The sequence below is a fragment of the Heterodontus francisci genome, chromosome 8 (genome assembly GCF_036365525.1).
Source record: "Heterodontus francisci isolate sHetFra1 chromosome 8, sHetFra1.hap1, whole genome shotgun sequence".
NCBI lineage: Eukaryota > Metazoa > Chordata > Chondrichthyes > Heterodontiformes > Heterodontidae > Heterodontus > Heterodontus francisci.
In genome coordinates this window covers 40723214-40743058 of record NC_090378.1, presented here as the reverse complement: position 1 = coordinate 40743058, position 19845 = coordinate 40723214, and the positions used below count along the sequence as shown (strand labels likewise).

The 19845-nt window shown below is 46.7% G+C and overlaps 1 protein-coding gene across 4 annotated transcripts in view; it reads right to left on the bottom strand.

The window, feature by feature from the left end:
- Window positions 1–7089: 7089 nt before the first annotated feature.
- ccdc24 (coiled-coil domain containing 24) overlaps window positions 7090–19845 on the bottom strand; it is a 144813-nt gene continuing 132057 nt past the window's right edge. For 3 of the 4 annotated variants that reach the window (XM_068036394.1, XM_068036392.1, XM_068036395.1), the window contains exon 9: window positions 7090–8013. In XM_068036394.1, the coding sequence (XP_067892495.1) occupies window positions 7290–8013 (724 nt within the window). In that variant the 3' untranslated portion in view covers window positions 7090–7289. The remainder of the gene's footprint in view (window positions 8014–19845) is intronic. The other variant, XM_068036396.1, reaches the window with a different exon arrangement.

Sequence of the window (19845 nt, the reverse complement as noted above, 5' to 3'; positions counted from 1 at the left end):
CAGGGATAGGGGAGGCTGGGTAGGGGAGGAAAGAGTAAAAGGGAAGGTCTATGATAGGGTGGAAGGCAGGAGTGATAAAATGGAAAAAGGGATGATGGTGCAAAGCAAAATGTGGTAGTAATGGGACAAGTAAAGCAATGAGAGACATAGGTCTGGAGGATCTGTAAATGGCAATAGCAGCACCTGTTGTCTGAAAAAAATGGGAATAGCGGTTGTGATCAGAAATAAATGGGAGTGGAAGAGAAAATGGGCTTTCCATATTCATTGCATCAAAATCCTGCAAAATGGTAAAGACCTTCATTAAATTTCTTCTTGGCCTTCTCTGCTCCAATAGAATTCATCATATCTTATGAATCATCATATCTCCATCTATCTAAAATTTCCATGACAAATGTGTAGTTCTGGTGCCCAAAAGACATTACTTTCATCAACTGCTGAGTTGATGGATGGGAATTTAGTAGTACTATTGTTGCTATTAGGTAGCAGACATCCTGTGACTTTAACACATGCCTCCTGGAAGTAATAATAGACTTGCAAAAATTTGTATTGAGGTAGAAATGGACATTCATTTGCCAATGTTCAAAAATTCCAGGCATTTGGTATAAGAGGAAATATGAAACAAGAGGAAAAACATGGATAAAATGTTGGTTGATGGAAGGAGTATTATGTTTCAGGATTTTTCAACAATTTTTCTACAGAAAATTATTAGGTTTTCTAAAAGCACGTAGAAAAGTGATGGATTTCAACAATTAACAACTTGCGAACACTTTCAATAGAATCAATGACTTTAGAGTTTTTGAGGGATAAAAGATTGTCACAGTCTAACTTCCTTTCCTTCAGTTTAAATTATAGAGATCTCTGTTTTGGCTTGACTTCTTTGTTTAATTATTATCTCTTAAAATTCTAAAGACGAAAATCCTATTCCTTCAGTTTAAATGGTTGAGAGCTCTTTTTGCAGGTGCTAAACACCACAGCTGTCTGGCTGTGTGTCCTCTGTGTCTGTGTTCTGTTAGAACAAACTGTCTTCAACTAAAAAGCCAGTTCAAAATTGAATTGTAACAAATGTATCGCTTGCTACTCACTCCCAGTGGCTATATCTGTGGTAACGAGAATGCACCCTTTGAATTACAGTCTCCAAATGGTTGTATCCAATGGTAACCAAAAATGCACCTTTCTATAACTCCTGAGGCTTGCTGGTTCTTAAAGCAATACTGATCTTTTTCAAACCTGAAAGGCAAACCGCACATCCCTGGAAAAAAAAACTACAAGACCATTACACACACCTGACTTGTGCCTCGGTGATGATGGACAGGCTTTGGGGAGTCAGGAGGTGAGTTACTCACCGCAAAATTCTCAGCTTCTGACCTGCTCATGTAGCCACAGTATTTATGTGGCTGGTCCATTTCAGTTTCTGGTCAAGGGTAACCCCCAGGATTTTGACAGCAGGGGATTCAGCGATGGTAATGCCATTGAACATCAAAGGGAGATGGTTGAATTCTCTCTTGTTTGAGATGTCATTGCTTGACATTTGTGTGGCTTGAATGTCACTTGCCATGTATCAGCCCAAGCCTGGATGTTGTCCAGGTCTTGCTGCATCTGGACACGGGATGTTTCAGCATCTGAGGAGTTGTGAATGATCTTGAACATCCTCACTTCTGATTTTATGATGGAGGGAAGGTCATTGATGAAACAACTGAAGATGTATGGGCCTCGGACCCTGGACCCTACCCTGAGGAACTCCTGCAGTGATGTCCTGGGACTGAAATGATTGACCTCCAACTACCGCATCCATCTTCCTTTGTGCTAGGTATGACTCCAACCAGTGGAGAGTTTCCCCCCCCCCCCTGCCGATTCCCATTGACTCCAGTTTTGCTAGGGCTCCTCGATGCCAAATGGTGCCTTGATGTCAAGGGCTGTAACTCTCACCTCACTTCTGGAGTTCAGCTCTTTAGTCCATGTTTGGACAAAAGCTGTAATGAGGTCAGGAGCTTAGTGGCCCTGGCGAACCCAAACTGAGCATCAGTGAGCAGGTTATTGCTGATCAAGTGCCACTTGATAGCGCTGTCGATAACCCCTTCCATCACTTTGCTGATGATTGAGAGCAGACTGATAGGGCAGTAAATGGCCAGGTTGGATTTGTCCTGCTTCTTGTGGAATGAAGGATTCAGCACAGGAGAGAGGAGTTAGAAAGTTAATTTATGTCAAGCAACCTGACTCACTGAAGCTAAGATCAACCTTCAATTTTCCAGGAATAAGGTTTTTGCTGAAGTATGTGGAGGCAGAATATGCTGAATGGAAAGCATTGTTGTTCCCAGAGACTTTGAAAGCACTTGACTTGATTTCACATTATAAGAATAGTATCACACATCTATAAATATGAATGTCAATGACCCTTGTTGCCAAAACTAATACATTTAAAGACACAGTATAATATTTTTATACAAATTCAGGAAGAACTATAATCCTGTAGCTCATTATGAAGCTGAAAGATCAGATTGGGCAATATATCATATCCCTTCCATCTCTTCCCCAGAATCTGACTTTACACAACCCCTTTGGGGAAAATCACAAAATAAATATGGATCAATACGGATCAAGCTATTTTCATTAATTCATTCAGAGAGACATGAAAGTTCCCTCATTGTAGCATCTACGAAGTTTCTTAAATGATTCCACCAGCATATTCAATCCATGTATTGATAACACCATGTGCAGAACTTCCTGATATCAGCCCTAAATTTACCTTGCTCTAGTTTTAACCTTTGTCCCCTTGTTTAACCATGTTCTACGCATCTCGGGAGAGACCAAGGGTAAGGGAGTAAACCCGAACAGAAAATCCGGAGCGGAACCCCGTAGGCGGTCATTTGTCACCTTTGGCATGTTTCCGGCAGTTCCTGCAGTCGTGCTCTGCACTCCTTTGGACCCCACCAGAAAGGCCGAGAGGGGGGTTTTGAAGCTTGGGCAACTCTCAACCTCCATACATTCGCCCAGGCATGCGCCATGGAGAGGTCACTCCATAGTCGCCTCACAGCGACTGAAACAACACGGAAGGCAGCAGTTACGGGTTATAAGTCCAGCTCAATTGGCGTAGAGATTGGGCGCCACGGGTTGCCTTTGTCAGTGGGAGAGGTCATCGCACCTCACTGGACAGCTACCGCCCGCCTCAAACCGGGCAGCCCCCAGTCAATAAGGTTCTGTTCCGCCACAGTCCACCTGCCTCAATGGGTGCTTGGAGCTCAGGATCATTGCCCGAAAAGTGGACAACAACGCCGCACCAAACAACATGAAAAAAGGAAAGGTACCAGCCCTTCGCTTTGCAAGCTGGAACATCACAACTGTGTGTCCTGGCCTGTCGGAAGACCTTACACAAATCAACGATTCTCGAAAGTCCGCCATCATTAACAACGAGCTCAGTAGACTCAATATAGACATTGCAGCACTTCAGGAGACACACCTCCCTGCGAGTGGATCTCTAACAGAGCAAGACTACACCTTCTTCTGGCAGGGTAGGGATCCTGAAGAACCAAGACAGAATGGAGTGGGCTTCGCCATCAGAAACTCCTTGCTCAGCATGATAGAGCCTCCCTCAAATTGCTCGGAACGCATACTGTCCATCCAACTGCTCACCTCCTCTGGTCCAGTACACCTACTCAGCATCTATGCTCCAACACTCTGCTCCCCACCTGAAGCTAAAGACCAGTTCTACGAGGAACTCCATAATATCATTAGTAGCATCCCCAACACCGAACACCTGTTCCTGCTGGGGGACTTTAATGCCAGGGTTGGGGCCGACCATGACTCATGGCCCTCCTGCCTTGGGCACTATGGCGTTGGAAGGATGAATGAGAATGGACAGAGACTACTTGAGTTGTGTACCTATCATAACCTCTGCATCACCAACTCGTTCTTTCACACTAAACCCTGTCACCAGGTTTCATGGAGGCACCCAAGATCACGTTGTTGGGACCAGCTAAACCACATCGTCACAAGGCGAGCCTCCTTAAACAGTGTTCAAATCACACGCAACTTCGACAGTGCGGAATGCGACCAGTCCCTGATGTGCAGCAAGGTTAGACTCAGACCAAAGAAGTTGCATCACTCCAAGCAGAAGGGCCACCCGCGCATCAACACAAGCAGAATTTCTCAACCACAGCTGTTACAAAAATTTCTAAATTCACTTGTAAAAGCCCTTCAAAACACTCCCACAGGGGATGCTGAGACCAAGTGGGCCCACATCAGAGACGCCATCTATGAGTCAGCTTTGACCACCTACGGCAAACGTGCGAAGAGGAATGCAGACTGGTTTCAATCTCACATTGAAGAGCTGGAACCTGTCATAGCCGCTAAGCGCATTGCACTGCTGAAGTACAAGAAAGCCCTCAGCGAGTTAACATCCGTAGCACTTAAAGCAGCCAGAAGCACTGCACAAAGAACAGCCAGGCGCTGCGCAAATGACTACTGGCAACACCTATGCAGTCATATTCAGATGGCCTCCGACACCGGAAGCATCAGAGGAATGTATGATGGCATTAAGAGAGCTTTTGGGCCAACCATCAAGAAGATCGCCCCCCTCAAATCTAAATGAGGGGACACAATCACTGACCAACGCAAGCAAATGGACTGCTGGGTTGAGCACTACCTAGAACTGTACTCCAGGGAGAATGTTGTCACTGAGACTGCCCTCAATGCAGCTCAGCCTCTACCAGTCATGGATGAGCTGGACGTACAACCAACAAAATCGGAACTCAGTGATGCCATTGATTCTCTAGCCAGCGGAAAAGCCCCTGGGAAGGACAGCATTACCCCTGAAATAATCAAGAGTGCCAAGCCTGCTATACTCTCAGCACTACATGAACTGTTTTGCCTGTGCTGGGACGAGGGAGCAGTACCTCAGGACATGCGCGATGCCAATATCATCACCCTCTATAAAAACAAAGGTGACCACGGTGACTGCAACAACTACCGTGGAATCTCCCTGCTCAGCATAGTGGGGAAAGTCTTTGCTCAAGTCGCTTTAAACAGGCTCCAGAAACTGGCCGAGCGCGTCAACCCTGAGGCACAATGTGGCTTTCGTGCAGAGAGATCGACCATTGACATGCTGTTCTCCCTTCGTCAGATACAGGAGAAATTCCGCGAACAACAGATGCCCCTCTACATTGCTTTCATTGATCTCACCAAAGCCTTTGACCTCGTCAGCTGACTTGGTCCATTCAGACTACTAGAAAAGATTGGATGTCCACCAAAGCTACTAAGTATCATCGCCTCATTCCATGACAATATGAAAGGCACAATTCAGCATAGCGGCACCTCATCAGACCCCTTTCCTATCTTGAATGGCGTGAAACAGGGTTGTGTTCTCGCACCTACACTATTTGGGATTTTCTTCTCCCTGCTGCTCTCACATGCGTTCAAGTCTTCAGAAGAAGGAATTTTCCTCCACACAAGATCAGGGGGCAGGTTATTCAACCTTGCCCGTCTAAGAGCGAAGACCAAAGTACGGAAAGTCCTCATCAGGGAACTCCTCTTTGCTGACGATGCTGTTTTAACATCTCACACTGAAGAGTGTCTGCAGAGTCTCATCGACAGGTTTGCGGCTGCCTGTAATGAATTTGGCCTAACCATCAGCCTCAAGAAAACGAACATCATGGGACAGGACGTCAGAAATGCTCCATCCATCAATATCGGCGACCACGCTCTGGAAGTGGTTCAAGAGTTCACCTACCTAGGCTCAACTATCACCAGTAACCTGTCTCTAGATGCAGAAATCAACAAGCGCATGGGAAAGGCTTCCACTGCTATGTCCAGACTGGCCAAGAGTGTGGGAAAATGGCGCACTGACACGGAACACAAAAGTCCGAGGAGTATCAAGCCTGTGTCCTCAGTACCTTGCTCTATGGCAGCGAGGCCTGGACAACGTACGTCAGCCAAGAGCGACGTCTCAATTCATTCCATCTTCGCTGCCTCCGGAGAATCCTTGGCATCAGGTGGCAGGACCGTATCTCCAACACAGAAGTCCTCGAGGCGGCCAACATCCCCAGCTTATACACACTACTGAGTCAGCGGCGCTTGAGATGGCTTCGCCATGTGAGCCGCATGGAAGATGGCAGGATCCCCAAAGACACATTGTACCGCGAGTTAGCCACGGGTATCAGACCCACCGGCTGTCCATGTCTCCGCTTTAAAGACGTCTGCAAACGTGACATGAAGTCCTGTGACATCGATCGCAAGTCGTGGGAGTCAGTTGCCAGCGATCGCCAGAGCTGGCGGGCAGCCATAAAGGTGGGGCTAAAGTGTGGCGAGTCGAAGAGACTTAGCAGTTGGCAGGAAAAAAGACAGAAGCGCAAGGGGAGAGCCAACTGTGTAACAGCCCCGACAAACAATTTTATCTGCAGCGCCCGTCACTCTAGAATTGGCCTTTATAGCCACTCCAGGCGCTGCTCAACAAACCACTGATCACCTCCAGGCACTTACCCATTGTCTCTCGAGACAAGGAGGCCAAAGAAGAAGAAGAAACTCACTAGTGCATGACAGTGGGAGTAATCCAGAGATTACTACCTTTCCTTTTTAATTTTTTAGAGCAAGAGAAAATAAGGTTCGGGATGTACGGGGGAAATCAAAAGGAAATTGAGGCTCTGTGACCATCATCGGAGCTAAATTTTATTAAAGTGGAATGACATTTTCAGTTTCCTCCTTATCTCACCTTTTCCAAAATGCTTGATTGCACTGGGTGCTTGGAAACATAGGCTGCTCTACAGCATCAACTGGTGGTCAGAACCTACAACTGTATGTACAACTACAAGTCAAAGGGATAATTTTGACCTGGGCGATAGAGTAAAGTGGGCGCAAGCAAATTGGTAGCCAATTTTACATTTCTCTCAATTTTATTTACAATAACTTCAATATGTTCCTCCACACTTAATAAAAGTGCTTTTAGGCATTTTAAATGGTAGCAAGTGCATACATGCATAGGGCCTGTCAGAACTCAACAAGTTAAGCTCGCAGAAATAGTGTTTTATTTTAAAACATTTAATATTTATTTAATTTTCTGTGCTTTCTTTCAAATCATAAGAAAATAAACATCTTTGGTATCTAGTTTTATTTTTTATTATACTTAGCACATATCTTAAACCATGAGGTAGCAAGATGCAAGTAAATTAATTGAAACAGCAGGAACTGGGAACATTGGGTAGAACCTCCGCATATACTTTTAATGGTAATTGATAGTTTGAGGTTAATTCAAATCAAACCAAACTTCTAAGCCGAGGCCGCTTTGCGAGGCAGGACTCACTTCAGGCACTGCCAGCTACGCTGTCTACTCGGGCTCTTCTCACTCTGTGTGTGGTCCTGGGCTGAGCACCAATGGGCTTCTCAGCTGACGGTGGCACTGGGATAAGTATATGGCCATCCTGTCTCGGCACTGAAGATAACATCTCAACGGGGCTTCTCAAACTTGATGGCAAAGTCCTCTTACTTTCTGTGGTGCAATGGGCATCTGTCTGGATGGAGGAGACTGACTGTTGCCCAATTGGGGAGCTATTTGTAGATCCTGAATACACCAGTGACTTCTGCCCTTCCTCTTGTAAAGATGATGATTCTTCAATGGAAGTTCTATCATGTGTAGGCTCCATTTTTCTTATACTGAATGTTCTTGACACATCATCTATTAGATGTGGTTGGACTTTATTTTGGCTTTTCACCTTAGAGTGAGGAACAGGAGTACATGCACTTTCTGGTGCAAGACACCTTGCTGATACTCCCTTGTCATGGTAAGTAGGTACTGATAAGTCCACAGCCCTTAAAGAGGTTCTGGGGGGTGATACAGCATGTAGTCCAGAGCGTCCCAATTTTATAGAACAGTCCCGAGTTCCATTGGCACTGGAACTACCCACAGGTGATATGCTGTTTTTTTTCATTTTCTGTTCCACATCTGCTTCTGACCAGCTAGATGTTAATGTTGAGTAGTGAATTCCTTCTGAAGGGTTTGTTGCTGCCTTGCTCCATCTCATAGTGTTCCTTTAACAAACAAAAAATATTTTATGTCAAATGTGATTGTACAGTAAAACTTTTTGATAATCAGCACTCTTTCTTTTAAGCAAGTGATGCAAGATATATCTGGAAGTGAATTACCAATTTAGTGGAAGTCATGTCTGAGACAATGTAATGTTATGGTGCACAGGAGCTCTGGCACATAATTCTGGAGACTAATAGTTCAGTTTTACACTTGCAACTGCTCATCAACTGAGTTGGTGATCTTAGTCATGCTGTCATGCAGAGGCAGAAAGCAGCGGCCAGCTACCGTCCCTCACAGGGAAGGAAACAAAATGAAAGGGCTGTCATTCCAGGGAGCTGTCCTCAAACATCTCCTAGCGGTTGGTTACATCCCGAGATCCCCACCATCACAGATACCAGTTGTCAGACAATTCCATTCACTCCGCATGATATCAACAAATTGCTGAAGCACTGGATACAGCAAAGACTATGGGCCTTGACAACATCCCGGCTGTAGTACTGAAGGCTGGTGCTCCAGAACTAGCTGCACTGATCCGGGATAGCCACAACACTGACATCTACCAGACAATGTGAAAAATTGCCCAGTTATGTCCTGTCCACAAAAGCAGGACAAATCCAATTCAGCCAATTACTGGCCCAGTCTACTTTCAATCATCGGCAAAATGATGGAAGATTTCGTTGACAGTGCTATCAACTGGCACTTACTCAGCAATGACTTACCAATACTCAGTTTGGGATCTGTCATGAGCACTCGGCTGAATTCCAGAGGTGAGGTGAGAGTGATGCCCTTGACATCAAGGCAGCTTTGATTGACTGTGGCATCAAGGAGCCCTAACAAAAATGGAGTCAATGGGAATCAGGGGAATCAAGGCCAATCACCTCAGCCATAGGTCATTGCTGCAGGTGTTCCTCAGGGCAGCGTCCGAGGCCCACCATCTGCAGTTGCTTCATCAATGACCTTCCCTCCATCATAAGGTCAGAAGTGGGGATGTTCACTGATGACTGCACAGTGTTCAGTACCATTCACAGCTCCTCAGATACTGAAGCAGACAATGCCCGCATACAGCAAGACCTGGACAACATTCAGACTTGGGCTGATAAGTGGCAAGTAACAGTAGCACCACACAAGTGTCAGCCAATAACCATTTCCCCTTAACATTCAATGATATTACCATCACTGAATTCCCCCACCATCAACATCCTGGGGCTTAACATTGACCAGAAACTTAACTGGACCAGCCATATGAATACATAGTTACAAGGACAGGTCAGAGGCTGGGAATTTTGCAGTGAGTAACTCACCTGACTCTCCAAAGCCTGTCCACCATCTACAAGGTGCAAGTCAGGAGTGTGACGGAATATTCACCACTTGCCCGGATGAGTGCAGCTCCATCGATATTCAAGAAGCTTGATACCATCCATACAAAACAGCCCACTTGATCAGCATCCCATCAACCACACTAAACATTCATTCCCTCCACCGTTGATGCATAGTGGCAGTGTACCATCTACAAAATGCACTGCAGCAACTTGCCAAGACTCCTTCGACAGAATCTTCCAAACCCATGACCTCTACCACCCAGAAGAACAAGGGCAGCAGGCACATGGAACACCACTACCTGCAAGTTCCCCTCCAAGTCACATGCCACCCTGACTTGGAACTAAATCGCCGTTCCTTTATCGTCGCTGGGTCAAAATCCTGGAACACCCTTCCAAACAGCACTGTGGGTGCAGCTACACCACGTGGACTGCAGTAGTTCAAGAAGACAGCTCACCACCATCCTCTCAAGGGCAATTAGGGATGGGCAATAAATTCCAGCCTTGCCAGCGCCAACCACATACTATGAATAAAAAATAATAGTTGGAAGCAGAATAGGAGCAGATCGCCAGCCTGTTGTCGTGCTCACATGAAGGGCAGAGATGAAAATAAATAAACTGAAGAATTAAAAAAAATTAGAACAATTTTAAAAAGGACAGGTACATTTGCTGTCACCTGACCCATACAACACATCCATATCTGCTAGAAATGAAACCAATTATCCCATTCTACATGAGACAGCTTATGTGATGTGAGCCATACACAAAATGAGCAAAGGCACTCCCAGACTCAATGGCCTGCAATTTGTGCAGGAGGCGGGGCTCCCGGCGCCTTTTCGTGCCCCTTCCCCCAGCGCGACTCTCCATTGTTACGGGGATCCCGCCTCCAAGAGCTGCCAGCCAATCACAGGGCTGGCATTTTAGTAGTGGGGAGCAGTGGCCACTTCCAGTACTGCAAAGGCCTCGAACCCTGGCCCAACGCCGGAAACCCAGACCTCAGGTAAGTGAGGCGGGGTCACTGGGGCAAGGCTGCAAGGCTTCGGCGAGGACAGGGTGGGGGTGATTGTCGTAAAGTCCAGGGGGAGGGGAGTCCTGGGATGTGCATTGTCTCCCGGCCGGGGCCCTATGTGGGCCACAGATTGCCCAAGGAGGAAGAGGAGGGCCCCCCCTCCACAAAGCCCGCAGGGAGGGTGCCTCATTTTAAAAGGCATCCTCCCCACATGGCAGAGGCCCTCCCCGCTGCTGGTAAGATCCCAATGGTGGGGAGGAGGCCCCCTAAGTGGCCATTAATAGGCCATTTAAGGGCCTCAATTGACCCATGGGCGGGAAGGCCGTCATCAAAGGTATGGGAAAATTGTTTGGTGAGGGAGAGGCAACAGGCCCTCCACCCCAATCGCAATTCTCCGTGCCCCACCACCTCCGGAGGGCTGCTGCGGGGGGCCCATAAAATCCAGCCCTACGTCTCCAGCTGCCCTCACCACAATAGTGTGTGAACAGTTCCCATCTTATCAAAATGGGGCCATCAAAAGCTATTGCATAGCTCATCAGGAATTGAAACCTAAAGTTACATGGGCAAAACTGACACTTAATGAGTTTACTTTTAAAGGTAATTGTTATCCAGTTCAGAACATCTGTCATCAACATGAGTCCGGTCTCTCAAAATACACGGTCAACATCAAAAGCCATCTTAAATTCCAGCACAAGGCTGAGAGTGACAGAGAGACCAGTCCTAGTTAACACTGTTAAATACTGCGGAGACAAGCTGAAAGCCAACTGTAGCTGAGAAATGAGAGTGCCTTTGAAACAACTCCTCTATTTGTGAAAACTGAACTAAGTACATCAGTTCTGATGAAAGGTCACAGGCCTGAAACGTTAACTCTGCTTCTCTCCATAGATGCTGCCTGACCTGCTGAGTATTTCCAGCATTTTCTGTTTTTATTTCCGATTTCCAGCATCTGCAGTACTTTTCTTTTATTTAAAAATATCAGCACTGTCTTCAAACTGAAGTGAACCGAGACAACCAGCAAACAGGCCTGCGACTTTAAAATTCACCTTCCAAGAGGATCCCACAGGTTTTCCTGGAACAGACTTTTACACCTTGAGCTCTGAACACCTCTTACCCTTTACCTTCTATCTATCGCTTCTTGAGCATGCTTGTGAGACTGAATGTGTGCATGGGTGGTGTTTGTGAGTATGACTATGTCAGGCTGTTGCTTGACTAGCCTGTGGGACAGCTCCCCCAATTTTGGTATAAGACCCCAGATGTTAGTAAGGAGGACTTTGCAGTGTCAACAGGGCTGGGTTTGGCATCATCGTTTCCAGTGCCTAGGTCGATGCTGGGTGGTCCGTTGTAGGGACTAAAAAATGAACCTCTGTTGGGTGAATCTGTAAGTTATGGTCTGATAAAACTCACAAGATGCAATGTTTTAAATTAGAATGATTTCAAATGATGCTGCAGTTATGCATTACACACACACATATGAATGTATTAGATTAGAATTAAATTGTGGACTTTGTGTTTAGAATCAGGTCATTAAATATGAAATGTATATTGGTATACTGTTGTGGGGAGCTGGTGAGTGACAGTATTATTTTCACAACCATACCAGATGTAGCGTTGCTGAGACCGGATGCCCATTCTGTATTTCAAACTAAAACAGATTCAGTCACAATAAGGGATAAACTTAGTAGGCCTCACGGAGGAAGACAATGCAAATAAAGATATTCAGATACCATTCAAGACTTGAATTGACAGCAAACATTCCCCATTGTGTAACAATGACTGGGCCATCAAGCTGTCTGCAAAGACAAGGTACAGAGGGCAGGGTCATATCTGCTGTATTCTGATTACTATAAACCAATCAAAAAGAAACAATGTACAGAAGGTGAGGTTAAACCTGACCAAAGGGTTAAGTTGAACTATAACTTAATATGGAAGGAAGGAACCCTCGGAGGGGGGCCATAAATGACAGGTGCTGGAACAACTTGGCACGCACCATTTCAAGAAGAAACCAATCTACAGTCAACAGAACATCTCAGAATTACAGAATAATACAGTGCAGAAGAGGCCCTTCGGCCCATCGAGTCTGCACCTATGCATTAAAGACAGCTGACCTGTCTACCTAATCCCATTTGCCAGCACTTGGCCCATAGCCTTGAATGTTATGACGTGCCAAGTGCTCATCCAGGTACTTTTGAAAGGATGTGAGGCAACCTGCATCTACCACCCTCCCAGGCAAGGCATTCCAGACCGTCACCACCCTCTGGGTAAAAAAGTTCTTCCTCAAATCCCCTTTAAACCTCCCGCCCCTCACGTTAAACTTGTGACCCCTCGTAACTGACCCTTCAACTAAGGGGAACAGCTTCTCCCTATCCACCCTGTCCATGCCCCTCATAATCTTGTACACATCGATCAGGTCACCCCTCAGTCTTCTCTGCTCCAGCGAAAACAACCCAAGCGTATCCAACCTCTCTTCATAGCTTAAATGTTCCATCCCAGGCAACATCCTGGTGAATCACCTCTGCACCCCCTCCACTGCAATCACATCCTTCCTATAATGTGGTGACCAGAATTGCACACACTACTCCAGCTGTGGCCTTACCAAAGTTCTGTACAACTCCAACATGACCTCCCTGCTTTTGTAATCTATGCCTCGGTTGATAAAGGCAAGTGTCCCATATGCCTTTTTCATCACCCTATTAACCTGCCCTTCTGCCTTCAGAGATCTATGGACAAACTTGCCAAGGTCCCTTTGTTCCTTGGAACTTCCCAGTGTCAGGTATTTCATTGAATATTTCCGTGTCACATTACTCCTTCCAAAGTGCATCACCTCACACTTTTCAGCGTTAAATTCCATCTGCCACTTTTCTGCCCATTTGACCATCCCGTCTATATCTTCCTGTAACCCAAGACACTCCACCTCACTGTTAACCACTCGGCCAATCTTTGTGTCCCCCGCATGGTCATCTATGTTGTTTATATAATTGACAAACAATAGGGGACCCAGCACAGATCCCTGTGGTACGCCACTGGACACTGGCTTCCAGTCACTAAAACAGCCGTCTGTCATCACTCTCTGTCTCCTACAGCTAAACCAATTTTGAATCCACTTTATCAAGTTACCTTGTATCCCATGTGCATTTGCTTTCTTGATAAGTCTCCCATGTGGGATCTTGTCAAAGGCTTTGCTGAAATCCATGTAAACTACATCAACTGCACTACCCTCATCTACACACCCGGTCACATGCTCAAAAAATTCAATCAAATTTGTTAGGCATGACCTCCCTCTGACAAAGCCATGCTGACTATTCCTAATCAAATTTTGCCTCTCCAAGTGGAGATAGATTATCTCCTTCAGAATTTTCTCCAATAGTTTCCCTACCACTGACGTGAGACTCACTGATCTACAGTTCCCTGGCTTATCTCTACAACTTTCTTAAATAGTGGGACCACATTAGCTGTTCTCCAGTCCTCTGGCACCTCCCCCTTGGCCAGAGAGGAATTAAAAATTAGGATCAGAGCCCCTGCAATCTCCACCCTGGCCTCCCACAGCATCCTGGGACACAAATCGTCCGGACCTAGAGATTTGTCCACTTTTAAGCCTTCCAAAACCTCCAATACCTTGTCACTCCCTATGATAGTTTGCTCAAGAACCTCACAGTCTCTCTCTCGAAGTTCCATTTCTACATCCTCATTCTCTTGGGTGAAGACAGATGTGAAGTATTCGTTCAACACCCTACCAATGTCCTCTGGCTCCACCCACAAATTTCCCCCTTGGTCCCTAATGGGTCCTACTCTTTCCCTGGTTATCCCCTTCCCATTGATATACTTATAGAATATATTGGGATTTTCCCTACTTTTACCAGCCAGCGCTTTCTCATATCCCCTCTTTGCTCTCCTATTTGCTTTCTTAAGCTCCATCCTACACTTTTTATACTCCACTAATGCTTCCATTGATTTGCTCTCCTTGTATTTGCTAAAAGCCTCTCTTTTCCTTCTCATCGTACCCTGAATGTTTCTGGTCATCCATGGTTCTCTGGGCTTGTTGCTCCTACCTATTACCCTAGAGGGAACATGTTGGGCCTGTACCCTCCCCATTTCCTTTTTGAATGCCCCCCACTGCTCTTCTGTAGATTTCCTGACAAGTAACTCTTTCCAGTCTACCTTGGCCTTATTTTACTAAAATTTGCTCTCCCCCAATCCAAAACCTTCTTTTGCAACTTGTCTATTTCTTTCTCCATAACAAGCTTAAACTGTACCATGTTATGGTCGCTATCACCAAAATGCTCCCCAACAAACATATCAACCACCTGTCCGGCTTCATTCCCCAGAATTAGGTCCATATTAGGTCCAGAATTAGATCCTCTACATATTGAGCTAAAAAATTCTCCTGTATACATTTTAAGAACTCCACTCCATCTAAGCCCTTAACATGATGACTATCCCAATTAATGTTGGGAAAGTTGAAATCACCTAATATAATTACCCTATTATTATTTTTCGGAGAATACTTGGCATCAGGTGGCAGGACTATATCTCCAACACAGAAGTCCTTGAAGCGGCCAACATCCCCAGCTTATACACACTACTGAGTCAGCGGCGCTTGAGATGGCTTGGCCATGTGAGCCGCATGGAAGATGGCAGGATCCCCAAAGACACATTGTACAGCGAGCTCGCCACTGGTATCAGACCCACCGGCCGTCCATGTCTCCGTTATAAAGACGTCTGCAAACGCGACATGAAATCGTGTGACATTGATCACAAGTCGTGGGAGTCAGTTGCCAGCATTCGCCAGAGCTGGCGGGCAGCCATAAAGACAGGGCTAAATTGTGGCGAGTCGAAGAGACTTAGTAGTTGGCAGGAAAAAAGACAGAGGCGCAAGGGGAGAGCCAACTGTGCAACAGCCCCAACAAACAAATTTCTCTGCAGCACCTGTGGAAGAGCCTGTTACTCCAGAATTGGCCTTTATAGCCACTCCAGGCGCTGCTTCACAAACCACTGACCACCTCCAGGCGCGTATCCATTGTCTCTCGAGATAAGGAGGCCCAAAAAAAGATTATTATTTTTACACACCTCTGCGAATTGCGCACATATTTGCTCCTCAATTTCACGCTGACTATCTGGGGGTCTATAATAAACACCTAGCAATGTGGCTGTCCCTTTTTCATTCCTAAACTCTACCCATAAAGCTTCATTTGATGCCCCCTCCAAGATATCATCTCTCCTTACTGCAGTAACTGACTCCTTAACTAATATTGCAATGCCCTCTCCTCTTTTAACCCCTCCTCTGTCTCGCCTGAAGATTCTATATCCCGGGATATTGAGCTGCCAATCCTGCCCCTCCCTCAACCATGTCTCCGTGATGGCTACTATATCACAATTCCACATGTCAATCCTTGCCCTTAACTCATCCGTTTTACCTGCAATACTCCTGGCATTAAAGTAGAGGCCTTCCATCCTGGTCTTACTCCCTTGAAACTTACTTCGCTGTATTCCCTCTGACTTGTTTGCTTTCCTGTGTTTAGCTGTGCCCCTATTCTGCGAGGAGTCTGCATCCCCTCCCCCTGCCAAATTAGTTTAAACTCTTCCCAACAGCACTAGCAAACCCACCAGCAAGAATGTTCGTCCCCCTCTGGTTCAGATGTAGACCGTCCCACTTGTACAGGTCCCACCTTCCCCAGAAACGGTCCCAGTGGTCCAGGAATCTAAAACCCTCCCTCCTGCACCAACTCTTAAGCCACACATTCATCTGTGCTATTTTCCTATTTCTATACTCGCTAGCACGTGGCACTGGGGGTAGGTCGTGCCTCACAAACCTTATAGAGTTTTTTGAGGTGACCAAACAGGTGGATGAGGGTAAAGCAGTGGATGTGGTGTATATGGATTTCAGTAAGGCGTTTGATAAGGTTCCCCATGGTAGGCTATTGCAGAAAATACGGAAGTATGGGGTTGAAGGTGATTTAGAGCTTTGGATCAGAAATTGGCTAGCTGAAAGAAGACAGAGGGTGGTGGTTGATGGCAAATGTTCATCCTGGAGTTTAGTTACTAGTGGTGTACCGCAAGGATCTGTTTTGGGGCCACTGCTGTTTGTCATTTTTATAAATGACCTGGAAGAAGGTGTAGAAGGGTGGGTAGTAAATTTGCGGATGACACTAAGGTCGGTGGAGTTGTGGATAGTGCCGAAGGATGTTGTAGGGTACAGAGGGACATAGATAGGCTGCAGAGCTGGGCTGAGAGATGGCAAATGGAGTTTAATGCGGAAAAGTGCGAGGTGATTCACTTTGGAAGGAGTAACAGGAATGCAGAGTACTGGGCTAATGGGAAGATTCTTGGTAGTGTAGATGAACAGAGAGATCTTGGTGTCCAGGTGCATAAATCCCTGAAGATTGCTACCCAGGTTAATAGGGCTGTTAAGAAGGCATATGGTGTGTTAGCTTTTATTAGTAGGGGGATCGAGTTTCGGAGCCACGAGGTCATGCTGCAGCTGTACAAAACTCTGGTGAGACCGCACCTGGAGTATTGCGTGCAGTTCTGGTCACCGCATTATAGGAAGGATGTGGAAGCTATGGAAAGGGTGCAGAGGAGATTTACTAGGATGTTGCCTGGTATGGAGGGAAGGTCTTACGAGGAAAGGCTGAGGGACTTGAGGTTGTTTTCGTTGGAGAGGAGAGGTGACTTAATAGAGACATATAAGATAATCAGAGGGTTAGATAGGGTGGATAGTGAGAGTCTTTTTCCTCGGATGGTGATGGCAAACACGAGGGGACATAGCTTTAAGTTGAGGGGTGATAGATATAGGACAGATATCAGAGGTAGTTTCTTTACTCAGAGAGTAGTAAGGGCGTGGAACGCCCTGCCTGCAACAGTAGTAGACTCGCCAACTTTAAGGGCATTTAAGTGGTCATTGGATAGACATATGGATGAAAATGGAATAGTGTAGGTCAGATGGTTTCACAGGTCGGCGCAACATCGAGGGCCGAAGGGCCTGTACTGCGCTGTAACGTTCTAATTCTAATCCAGAGATTACAACCCGAGAGGTCCTGCTTTTTAGTCTACTGACTAACTCCCTGAATTCTTGATGCAAGACCTCATCCCTCTTTCTACCTATGCCATTGGTACCAGCATGTACCATGACCTCTGCCTCATCATCCTCCCCATTCAGGATGCCCTGCAGCCGTTCAGGGACATCCCGGACCCTGGCACCAGGGAGGCAACACACCATCCTGGAGTCACGTTGACGGCCACAGTAGTGCCTATCTGTTCCCCCTAACTATAGAATCCCCCATTACTATTGCTCTTCCTCTCTTTCCCCCTTCCTGTGCAGACAGGCTGCTTGTGGTGCCAGAAGCTTGGCTCTGTCCGCACTCCCTGGAGGAACCAGCCTCATCAGCCTCCAGAATGGAATACCGATTTGCAAGCGGGACCCCAGGGGACTCCTGAACTACCTGCCTGTTTCTCAAGAAAGAAGATGGCACCACAGCAGTTCGGAAGGCAAGGACCGAGGACACCCTATATCCTGCTGTATAACTATTGCCGTTGGTCAAGTATTGCTTGTATATTCTTCTTATACTTAATAAACTCTATCTTGATTAAGAAACCAGAGGTTGTACCTCGTGGGTCAAAAGCTAGTCAACATCCCACCTAAACACACAAAAATCTTATATGGTCCAGTTTTATTCCTTTTCTTAGACTTTGTAGTGGTTTGATACAACTGAGTGGCTTGCTAGGCCATTTCAGAGGGCAGATTTCCTTCCTTAAAGGGCATTGGGTTTTTACAACAATTGACAATGGTTTCACGGTCACCATTAGACTAGCTTTTAATTCCATATTTATTAATTGAATTCAAATTTCACTATCTGCCGTGGTGGGATTCAAACCCATGTTCCAGAGCATTAGCCTAGGTCTCTGGAATACTAGTCCAGTGATGTGACCACTACGCCACTGCCTCCCCTTGCGTGCAAGTGCCGGGGGGCACCTCCAGAGACTACTGTCATTGCAGAGGCTGTCTCTGTCACTGGGCCCTGCTACACAGATGCTCCCTCAGCCAGAGGGGCCAAGGAGGCTGCTAATGATGATGGCGCCCCATGAGGGGTGACAAACTCATCCTCCTCGGTGACTGCCTCAGCCCTTGGCTGGCACTCTAGATGCTGGATAGAAGCACAGTTGGATGCTGGAGGGAAGCACAGCTGAGGTGCAACTGGCATCCCCTCTAAACATTTCTGCACCCTCAGGGCCAATGAGCAGTCAAACTACATAGTGTGCCTTACATCCTGTGACTGTCAGCGTGCAGTTCCTGTAAGCACTCCAAATGCTGCTGTGTATGTCGCTCCATGAGTTTAGTTACTCTTTCAATAGAGGTGTTCATGCGTTAAAAGCCCTGAGCCACGGTGGTGCACATGAGCTGGATGGAGTCCTCCATTTTCAGTCCATGACTGTGTACTGCCTCAGGGAACTTTGACATGTGGGAACACATCTGTTGTTGCTAATCTAAGTACAGCCTTCTTTCCTGTGACTTCTAAGACCCTGCATCTGTGCCCAGCTGTGCTGCATCTGTCCTTCAACATCCAAGAGTGGCTGCCTACAGCCATCGCTGCCTCTGTCACCTCCTCCTATACACTCATAACATGTTCATCATCCAGTGCCATCCTATTTAATCGTGCACAAGGACCCACCAAAGTGATTGTATCTGTGCTAATGGAAGGTGCCCTTGAGGTGTGACAGTGCTTGGTCTGAGCTCTACTCTGACAGTGCTTGGCCCGGTGATGGTGCAGGAATTGGTCTTAGCACTGTGACAGCAGAACCTGTGGGAGACACAAGGGATCATGTGAACTAGCCTTGGAGAGCAGAAGCCTCTGCAGTGCTGAGGCTTCTCAATGCAGCTCAGTCTTCGGCATGCTTTCTGACAGGCTGGAGTGCAATACACCCCCTTAACATACGCACTGAAGGCTCTAATCATCACGGATATCCATCTTGCCTTTACCGATTGGCTCTTTGTCAGTGACCCTAGCGATCTCCACAGCTCCCTCTTCTATTGTGAAGACAACATGCAGGTAGGGAACCCTTCCTCCCATCTGGACCCTCTCGAGGGCATTATGTGCCTGTTTCTCCTGCAAGGACAAAAAAAAGACAGCAGGCACTCCTGGGCTCGACAGCCAATGCCATCGGCTTTATGATATAGGAAGCTGGCAAGTCCTCAGCAGCACTATGGCTCTGATGCTCGCTGAGGGGTATGTACCCTGGGCACACACTCCTCCCATGTTCAGGAGCAGCATGCACCATCAGGCTCCTCGGCTTCTGTGTCTGCTGGAGGTTGAATACCCAGAAACCTGAGGGTTCAGCATTGCACTCACCTTGCGAGAACGAATAAGGTCATTGAACCTCTTCCTTCATTGGACCCAGTTTCTGCTGTCTGCTCACTGGGTTGCTGACCACTATGCAGGTCTGCTTGGTCTGGGAAGGTGTCCTCCTCCTGCCACCCTCCAGGAAGAGGATCTCCCTCCTCTCCCTCACTGCCTCGA